Source organism: Mastomys coucha, unplaced genomic scaffold, assembly GCF_008632895.1.
Source record: "Mastomys coucha isolate ucsf_1 unplaced genomic scaffold, UCSF_Mcou_1 pScaffold5, whole genome shotgun sequence".
In the NCBI taxonomy this organism is placed as follows: domain Eukaryota; kingdom Metazoa; phylum Chordata; class Mammalia; order Rodentia; family Muridae; genus Mastomys; species Mastomys coucha.
In genome coordinates, this window is record NW_022196911.1 from 50,627,049 (window position 1) to 50,637,699 (window position 10,651).

At 43.9% G+C, this 10,651-nt stretch overlaps 1 protein-coding gene across 2 annotated transcripts in view; it reads right to left on the reverse strand.

The window, feature by feature from the left end:
* The window catches only part of Glra1 (glycine receptor alpha 1), a 97,933-nt gene that overhangs the window by 45,741 nt on the left and 41,541 nt on the right, over positions 1 to 10,651 (reverse strand). For both annotated transcript variants that reach the window (XM_031351904.1, XM_031351903.1), the window contains exon 3: positions 8,707 to 8,774. In XM_031351904.1, coding sequence (XP_031207764.1) covers positions 8,707 to 8,774 — 68 coding nt within the window. The remainder of the gene's footprint in view (positions 1 to 8,706; positions 8,775 to 10,651) is intronic.

Consider the following 10,651-nt stretch of genomic DNA (forward strand, 5'->3'; position numbering starts at 1 on the left):
ACAACTTTTATACTTATTTTTATTGTTATAATATTTTATAAATTTTAAGGAATATGACAAAAAAGATAATTGTAGGTATTGAAGGGAGGGTCTCTGGGAGGAGTGGTGGTAGAAAAGGAAAACAAGAATGTGATTCAATTCTATTTAATTAAAATATGTTTTTAAATGTCAAAAAAAATCTAATAAATTTTTTTTTGAAAAAAAATTTTTTTTTGCAAAAAAATTGTCCTCTGACTTTCACATGTGCTATGTGGCACATGTGTGTGCACACATCATTCATTAAACAAACAAACAAACAAACAATCAAACAAATATAAGAAAGTTTTTAAAAGGGTGGAAGAGATACCAGGTCCCCCTCTCTTCTCTTATCTTCCCCTTTCCCTCTTCTTCCCTCTCTCCTATCTTCTTTTCTTTCTATCTCCTCCTTTCTCTCCTCTTTTGTATCTCTCTCTTTCATTTCCTGCCTTCACTTCTTGGAGGGAAGAAAACCTGAAAGAACAAAGCGGAAGGTAGCTCTGTCACACTAGAAACTAACCTCGATGGCATCTTGCCCTTGGATTCTAGTCTCCAGAATTGTGACAGGTTCTGTCACAATTGACAAATTATGTCAGTCATTAATGTTTGGGCAGCCTACTCTATTACATTTTGCTGAGGAATACGGCAATTTGCAGCCTGCAATACATCACACCTTCCCTGGCTTGATGGTTGATATGGAAACAGTGCTGAGCTGGTACCTGAGGACCAGAGCCCCAGAGAGCCTTCTGGTCCACAGCAGACTCTGGATGAAGAAGAAGTGAACGTTTGTTGATTGAAGACATACATGTTGGATTTCTCACCCTGGGGAAGTCTAGCCTAAGAGAAGTCAAATGGAACCAGAGCCCAAGAGCTCAGTGTCACACTTAGCACCCACAGGGCTGTGAGTAGGGAGGTAAGAACTCAAGGAGAAAGCCAGTATGGCAAACAGAGACCAGCAGAAAGATATCTCTTGGTGCTTCTGTGTTGGATTCCTTGGTTGATAGCTCCACGGTTGATGATGCCTTATACTTCTGTAGCAATCGCTGAAGGCTTGCATGTCCAGTGCTCTATGTCAGCCTGTACCCCTCTCTTAGAGACAGGTACTCAGGGGGAACTACACTCAGAGGTGTGTCATGGTGGCAGAGTATCTTAGTTTCTTTTCTGTACTATGCTAAAACACTGACCATAATCAACTTAGAGGAATAAAGGTTTTATTTCAACTTAGACCTCCAGGTCACAGCCCATCATTGAAGAATGTCATGACAGGAACTCTTTGCAGGAACTTGAACAGAACACCATGGGGAATGTTGCTTCCTTACTTGCTCATAAGCTCATAATTAGCTAACTTTATTATACAGACTAGGATTGCCTAGGGTTGGTGCTGCCCATGGTGGACTGGGACCTCTTACATCAATCTAGACAGTCCCCTTCCCTCAGACATGGCCAAAAACCAACCTGATCTAGGCAATTTCTTCATCAAAGCTCTCTTCTCAGAAGACTCTCAGCTATGTCAACTTGACAAAGCTAAGTGAGATCAAAATACATGTACACATCTCTTCACGTATACATATGAGCCCAGTGCACACATGTTCATAGTCACACTCCACATGGACACTTCTCTTTGATGTTACATGTCTATTATCGGTATACACACATGCACGTGTGTTAATCTACACAGCCCCACAATCCCACAGTCCACATACGTACACAAATATTGCACAGGAACATAGTTGCTGCACTATATAATGCAACCTCATATGCACATACATACGAGAAAGGTCATTGCTTCCTGCTGCATTCTAGATCTAGGTAAGTTGCTACTTCATAACTGTAATTTTGCTACCCTTATGGATCATAATGTAAATATCTGATATGCAGGATATCTGATATGTGACCCCCAAAGGGATTGTGACTCACGGGTTGAGAACTACTGGTCTAGACATTTCTCTTGTAGACAGAGAGTTGCTGTAGAAGGGGTCCTTCTCCATTTGCTCTTTTTATTTTTCCCTGTTCTTTCTGCTGCCTTCTGAGACAGTTCTGGGAAGGTTAGATGAGAATTAAGGTGGTCCTTCTCTTCCTTTTGGTGGGATGAGTAGAGACCACTGGGGTCCTTCTTCCCCTCCATGCTCTTGGGTCTGTTATTCTGGTGACTAAAGCCAAGTTCCCTGAGGGAAGGAGAGGGGAAAAGGTGGGTGGGAGGAAAGGCGGGAGAGAGGGAGGGCTCGGACTAGGCTCTCCAGTTGCTTCTAGGGATGAACTACTCTCCTGCTGTTCTGAGGAACCAATGGTGCCTGGGAAGGTTCTGACGTGGTGACTTTATCTAGACCACTATAACCCCTTGGTGCTCAGGCAATTCTCTGTGAGGCTGGAGAGGTAGAGCCTTGGGGATCTGTGGTCAGCAGCAATCCTTGAAATTGTATCTTTTATTTGCCTATGTGATTGTTATCTTGGAGGCTTACTGCCTCAGTCTGCTAACCCAAGTCTAGTCCTGGAAGCTTCTAGCCTTTGTACAGTTGTATCTAGGCCTAGAATGTTTTCAGCATCGTAGACTTATTGCTGAATAAACTCACCCGTTCTAGCTCTTTTTGAACTCTGGCTGGCTATTCATCTCAGCTGTTCTGACTCAAGCCCCTCTCCAGACTGACTAATTCAATCTGACTTATCTCGGCTTCTCCTGATTGCTCTGCTTATCTCATACTAACTTTGGCAATCTGTTCTAATCTTCTGGCTTCTTCTCATTCTCTGGCTCATTCTGTCCTTGTTTGTGTCTTGTGTTTCTCTCTCTGCAACCTGACTCTGTACAACTATCTCAGTAAAACTTTTCTTTCTCTCTCTCTCTCTCTTTCTCTCTCTCTCTCTCTCTCTCTCTCTCTCTCTCTCTCTCTCTCTCTCTCTCTCTCTCTCTCTCTCTCTCTCTCCCTTTCCTCTCTCTTCTCAAAGGGTTGGCATATCATATCATATCCTATTATATTAAATCTTTCTCTGATTTCACTTTGTCTGCCACCCAAGTGGACACTAACTTCAAACATCAGTGCTTCATTCTCCAAACTAACTTTACCTTAATTGTTTGGGATTAAATGTGTGTACTAAGGATGAGCCTGTATTCCAGACAGAGGGATTAAAGGTGTGTGCTAAGGCTGAGCCACACCACAACTAGAAACAGGCTTTTCCACTAAACAACACAATCTTGGGGTTCAGAGTGTAATCAAATATTCTGCAACAAATCTTTCTGGTAGGCACTATTCCATTCCCTGTCAGTTAGTGAGCTCCCTCTCAGCTTGGATGCCCTTAATGAAATTGGTCAAGCAAATTTGGATGATCTCAAGTGTACAGGAGAGCATGAGCTTTGAGGTGAGGGAGATCTGAGCTCAAATCCTAACAAGGCTACTTACTAGCTGTGTGTCTTTAGGTAAATACCTTGAGGTTTCTGGTCCTCGGTTTCTGCCCTTCTTACTTCGAGTGATCTTGCCTCTGGGTTGCTGGGAGTCTAACTGAGATAACAGAAGCAGGATGCTCACTCACTGCTTGGCACACAGAAGCATCTCAAGCTTTCTCATGAACAAGCTGCTGCTCTTGCTGTTAACACGAGCCCAGGCTGGCTCTGCAAATGCACCCTGAGAGGCTGTGGTGGGGGCATATGCATGGGGAAGTTTGTTTGATAGGGTCTAAGGCAGCAGCTCTCAATCTGTGTGTTGAGACCCCTTTGAGGGGCCTTGAGTGACCCTTTCACGGGGCCACCTAAGGTCATCAGAAAACAGAGATATTTATTTTACAGTTTATAACAGTAGCAAAATTATGGTTATAAAGTAGTAACAAAAAATTTTATGGTGGGGGGGTCACCAGAACATAAGGCAAGGTATTACGGAAATGCATGGGTTGCAGCATTAAGAAGACTGAGAACCAATGCTCTAAAGGAAGGGGAAACTGGCTATGCACAGAAATCTACCTGGGTTTTTGGAACACTGTTTTGTTCTGTGTGACCTTCCATAAGTGGCCTCCAACTCACAGAGATCCCCCAGCCTCTGCTTCCCAAGTGCTGGGACCTGAAGCATGTGCTACCATGGCAGTCAATTTCAACAAGTTTTTCTCTAGGTCTGAGATTTTAGATTTCTCTCTGAGTCATATGAAAAGAAAATTAAGCAAATATAATTAGCAAGGTAACTAGGGAGCTGCCTCTCCCCTGCTTGATAGGCAGGGCCTGAGTCCTGTGGGAAGTCCTGAGTCCTCAGGGAAGTGCATAAACCTGTTCTTTATTCTGCTCTGAACACTGGCATTTCCTTGGGCTCCTCCTGTGGGTTATCCCCAGAGTCATCATCTTCTGTTTTTCACTTAGAGCTTGGTATGCTATGGTTGGGTTTCCACTTTGCATTTTTTAATGGCCCAGGGCTCACTGACTAGGGTCTGCTAGCTGCCAGTGAGTTCCAGGGACCTGCCTCTCTCTACTTCTTCTGCACTGAGATTCTAGGTGTGTGCTAACATGCCCATCTTTTAAAGTGGGCTTTGGGGACTGATTTCTGACCCTCATGCTGTGTGGCAAACACTTTTACCAACTGAGCCAGATTCTCCTCAGCTCAGTAGCCTTTTGGTTTGGGGTTAGGGCAGAATTTCCAACAGTTTCTAAAAAGTTCTTAAACACACATCTACACCCACACCTTCCTGACCCAGTCAAGACAAGTTTATTTGCAAAAGAAAAGATTTTTGTCTCTTTGGCCTATGGCGAGCTCAGTGATACTACAGATCTACAATGGGAAGGACAGATCCAGTGTTTGTAAATGTTGAGGACCAAGCAACGTCTGGACTGGATAAACAGTGCATCTCTTTTGGCTTGTTTATTTAACAGAATGATTTTCCACAGCTGTTTTGTTGTGTTGGTTGTTGAGGTTGAGCATTTCAGGAAACAAGACAGGACATCAGCTGGCCATAAGTGTCCAGTATGGTCTGGGGAGGGACAAGCAAACAGACTGGTACATCCCTAAGTGTGACAGTGGGAACTGTACCAGAATAGAGAACTGGGATGCCAATGAGTTGCTCCTGAGGTACTCAGCTGTGCTTGAACTTGCTGTGTAGTCAAGGATGAACTTGAACTTCTTTTTTTTTGTTTGTTTGTTTTTTGTTTTTGGTATTTCGAGATAGGGTTTCTCTGTGTAGCCCTGGCTGTTCTGGAACTCACTCTGTAGACCAGGCTGGCCTCGAACTCAGAAATCTGCCTGCCTCTGCCTCCCAAGTGCTGGGATTAAAGGCGTGTGCCGCCACCACCTGGCGACCTTGAACTTCTGATCCTCCTGCCTCCATCTCCTGAGTGCCGAGATTAGAGGAATGAACTCGCACACAGTTTATATGGGATCAGGGATCAAATCCAGGGTGTCCTGCATGCTAGGTAGACTGTACCAATTACATCATCTCCCCAGCCCCCAGGTGGAGTTTTCTGCTCACACAGTCATGGTGTAATTGAAGGAAACAGAGACAGGATTTCCTACTGTCATTTCTGGTCGTGCATATTTCAAATTGGTATCTATGCGCTGCATTCCGTTGGAATGTTTGATTTTGCAAATTGCTGTTTAGACTGCTGGCTTGAGTTTTATATAAAAAAATGAGTGTGTTTTGGTTTGGGATTAGGGCAGAATTTTTAACAGTTTCTAAAAAGGTCTTAAACACACATCTGCAATTTTTGACTATATCGATGTGATGTATATTGATGACTTTTAGCATTGATGATTCTGAATCAAAATATTGACCAACTCTGGCAAATGCTGACAATGCTCTGTGTTCTACAGTGTAAGGTATCTGGTCAGGATTAAATTCTTGGGGCTGTGGAAGAGTCCTGTGCAAACATGAGAACATAAATCAGAATCCCCAACATTTACATAAAAAACTGAGCATGAAAGGTTGGTGTGGTTGTATACACCTTGAATCCCAGCACTCAAGGGCAGAAGCAGGCAGATCTCTGTGAGTTCAAGGTCAGTGTGGCCTAGACTACATAGGAAGGTCCAGCATAAGGAGTTCCAGGCCGGCTAGAGATGCACAGTAAGACCCCCACCCCCTTTAAAGCTAAGCAAGGCTATGAGCATTTGCATCCCTAGCACTGATGGGCAGAGACATAAAGATGCCAGGGAGTGACATAGAGAGAGTGATGAAAGAAACAGAGGAAGATACCCAATGTTCTCCTCTGGTCTCATGATGGTACCCACTCACACAGGCACACACAGGCACACAGGCACACAGGCACACATGCACACAGGCACACACACATACACATGTATGTATATATAACAAATTCTAATTTACTTATTTAAAAGCAAGCTAAGCATGTCTATTACATTAGTATAAACATTTGCTTTTGTCTTTAATAGATGGTAAAACTATATACGTATTAAAGAATTGTCTTACGATAAATCTCTATGATTATAGGTAAATATTTAATATGTATACTTATTTTATATACTTATAGACTTGGGATATGTACAAGTTTATTGTGCACAGAGGCTTCTGAGTAAAGAACATGTAAGAAGCTTTGGCAGGGAAGATGAGACGTAGATGCCCATGAGTTGGGGGCATGAGGTGGCAGTGTGTGTTTTAGGAAAGTGACTGGCTGAATCTCAGTCTACTCACAAGCCGACTCCAGGCTGTTCTAGTTTTTATTATTTTTATTATTTATTATATTTTTTAGTTTTTACTCACAAGCTAGATAATTCCCCCCATATGAGTACAACTGATCTATGTTTTGTCTTGAGTGACTGAGAAACATTTTTAAACTGTCATTTCATACATTTGGAATTCCTAATGTCATATCTACTCCTCAAAGAAATGTGGAAGACAGTGATGCTGGCAGAATAAGATACAAAATAACCCATAAGTCTGTGGGTCAGAGACTATCACTATTAATACTTAGCAATCTTTGCCTTGTGTCTCCCACCACAGAATGCATAAAAAGAGAGCAAATAACACTGGGGGGGGCGAGGGTCCAGTCCATCACTTCAGCATCTACAACCAGTGGCTTCCTCCATTTTGTGGGTCAATTTGAAAGTCATAAGCAGTTTTTCACTTTTTTTGATTTATTTTTGAGACAGGATCTTACTATGTAGCCCAGTGTGGTGGTTTGAAAGAAAATGCCCCCCCCCCCCCCACAGGCTCATAGGGAGTGGCACTATTAGGAGTTGTGGCATTGTTGGAGGAAGTGTGTCACTGGGGATGGGCTTTGAAGTTTCAGATGCTCAAGTGAGCCCAATGTGGCACTCTCTCTTTCTGCTGCCTGCTGATCTGGTTGTAGGACTCTCAGCTTCTCCAGCACCATGTCTGCCTGGATGCTGCCATGCTCCCTGCCATGATGATAACACACTAAACCTCTGAAACTGTAGCCAGCCCCAATGGAATATTTTCCTGTATAAGAGTTGCCATGATCATGATGTCTCTTCACAGCTGTAGAAACAGTAACTAAGACATCGAGCCTCCTGCCTCATTATCCTCCTGCCTCAGCTTCCTGAGAATTACAGCCTGCTGTCATTACAGTTATGCATCCCCACAGTAAGGCACACTTCCTTTTAATCCAAATACTTGCCCTGTTGCTGGATGTGTGCATGTGTATATTTGTATTCAGGTAGACATCCGTATATATATATGTGTGTGTGTGTAATGTGTGTGTGCATGTGTGTATGTGTATTCAGGTAGACATACATATGTGTGTGTGTGTACAATGTGTGTGTGTATTCAGGTGGATGTATATGTGTGTGTGTATATAATGTGTGTGTTCAGGTGGATGTGCATATGTGTGTGTGTACTGCGAGTGTGTATTCAGGTAGATGTACATATGTGTGTGTATTCAGGTGGATGTACATATATGTGTGTATGTGTGGAATGTGTGTGTGTGAGAGAGAGAAGGAGAGAGAGAGAGAGAGAGAGAGAGAGAGAGAAAGAGAGAGAGAGAAAGAGATTTGGGTGTGTGTTCAAACAGATGTGTGAAGGCCAGGGGTTAACCTTGGTGTTTGTTCCTTAGGAGCCATCTACCTTAGTCTTGAGACAAAGTCTCTCACTGGAGACTGGGGCTCCCCAGTAGACTAGTCTGACTGGCAAGCCAGACCCTGGGGTCTGCATGTCTTTGTTCTGTCCCTTGCCAGTCCCGGGGTTAGAAGCTTGTGCCACCATAACATCTTAAAAAACAATTTGGATTCTGGGATTAAACTCAGGTCTTCAGGCTTGAGTGTCGACTTCACTGACTAACCCATCCACCTCCTCAGCCTTATTGTTTAATTTTCAAAACTTTTTGTGACTTTGTTGCTTTTGTTTTGAGATAAAGTCTGGATGGCCTAGAACTATGTAGACCAGGGTGGCCTAAAACTCATGGAAATCCTCCTGCCTCTGCCTCCTGATCCTGAGATTAAAGGCATGCGCCACCACATACAGCCCCCATTGTGATATCTTTCATACACACAGATATAATGGACTTTAATCACAATTTCCCTGTCTCCCCCAGCTACCGTCTATAATTTTGTTCTTGTAATTCTGAAGGTTTGTCCTGGGCTTACCTTGTTAGCAGCTAAACCCTCTTCAGATGTTAAACCTTTATCCAAAACATTGGCTTGGACGGAAACTAAAATACCTGATTCTGTGCCTTCTTGGGGGATACCCAGTGTAGAAGAGAAATGTTCCCCGGGCAGACACCTACTGTGGAAACAGCAGTTGCTGTAATGTACTCACCATGGTTGTCTCAGCGATGGACCCGAAGCTGTTGATGAAGATGTTGCAACTCACGTTCACAGGAGGACCTGCCAATAAGAGAGAGTTTCCCCTGAGTCTCAGGCTGTAGAAAAACCAGCTTCAAGGATAGACCTCCACAGAGAGCTAAGGAGCCCCCCCGCTTGCTATCTACTCCACCCCTAAGTGCCTGGGGTCCTCAGCTTGCACTCAGCATCTCTGACAGACTATACTCTCCAGCTCCCAGGTAAGGGGCAGGTATCCCTCCCAGGAGGCTGAGCCAATCCGTACTTTCATTAACACAGGGTGATTCATCATCCTGCCATCTGGCTGAAATCCCTTCCCCAAGCCCCGCCGGTGCCTTCCAATTTGTGTCTGAGATATATTTATGGCTACAACATTTGGAGGCCATCTCAGGAACTGCAAGGAACAGCAAGTTCTTTGCCTTGAACTTATGAACTGAGAATGAAGGGGTGATGATGGGAACCACCAGGTGAGGGATTTGGGGGGAGCCCGATGGACAGTTTGCAAGTCTTTGTTAAATACTTGTGGACAAGTGTTTTTTTTTGTTTTTTTTGTTTTTTTTTTTTTTTCAGTCCTGATATGTCCAGGAAAGAAGGGAAGAAATACCACTGCTTTGGCACGTCTTTCTGAGGGGCATCCTGCCTGGCTGAAGCTGCGACCCTTCCTTTCACACTGTGGATGGCAGCAGTTACCATGGCAGCTGCTTCACTGAGACCTTGATGGGTATGATCTCACCATATCCTCCCACAGCTCTGTGAGAAGGCTGGCTGTCACTCTAGTTGTGCAGAGTAGGAAACTGAGGGCCAGAGATGCCAAGTTATTCATCTATGGTCTCACTGCTAGAGAATGATGGGGCCAGGGTTCTGGTTCTGACCTGTCTGACTTTTAATGGCTATACCATAGGAAACAGGCTGAGAGGGAGGAGGTAACAGGATTAAGCAGTCAGGGGCAGAATCAGGAATCATTGTGTGTTCGCATGTGAGTTCATGAATGTGTATGTGTGTGTGTGTGTACTGGCTGGTTTTGTGTGTCAACTTGACACAGGCTGACATTATCACAGAAAAGGGAGCTTCAGTTGGGGAAGTGCCTCCATGAGACCCAGCTGTGGGGCATTTTCTCAATTAGTGATCAAGGAGGGAGGGCCCCTTGTGGGTGGTGCCATTCCTGTGCTGGAAGTCTTGGGTTTTATAAGAGAGCAGGCTGAGCAAGCCAGGGGAAGCAAGCTAGTACGTAACATCCCTCCATGGCCTTTGCCTCAGCTCCTGCTTCCTGACCTGCTTGAGTTCCAGTCCTGACTTCCTCTGGTGATCAATAGCAATGTGGAAGTAAGCTAAATAAACCCTTTCCTCCCCAACTTGCTTCTTGGTCATGATGTTTGTGCAGGAATAGAAACCCTGACTAAGACAGTGTGTTTGTGTACATTCACATAGGCTTTGTTGCTAGTCCTTAGGTACCAACCACCTTCCTTTTTTTTTTTTTTTTTTTTTTTTTTTTTTTTTTTTAAAGATTTTATTTATTATATGTATACAATGTAGCTGTCTTCAGGCTTCTCCAGAAGAGGAAGTCAGATCTCTCGTTACAGATGGTTGTGAGCTACCATGTGGGTGCTGGGATTTGAACTCAGGACCTTTGGAAGAGCAGTCGATGCTCTTAACCATTGAGCCATCTCTCCAGCCCCCCACCTTCCTTTTTGAGACAGGGTTCCTCACTGTATCAGTTACTTTTCTGTTGCTTTGATAAAACATCATGATCAAAAGCAACTTTTGTATGTAAGGACTTATTTAGGCTTATGGTTCCAGATTGGTAAGAGCTCATCATTGCAGAAGGGCATGGCATCAAAGGGTACGAAGCCAAGAGATCATGTCTTTTACCTCAGGCATGAAGGAGAGAGAGAGAGAGAGAGAGAGAGAGAGAGAGAGAGAGA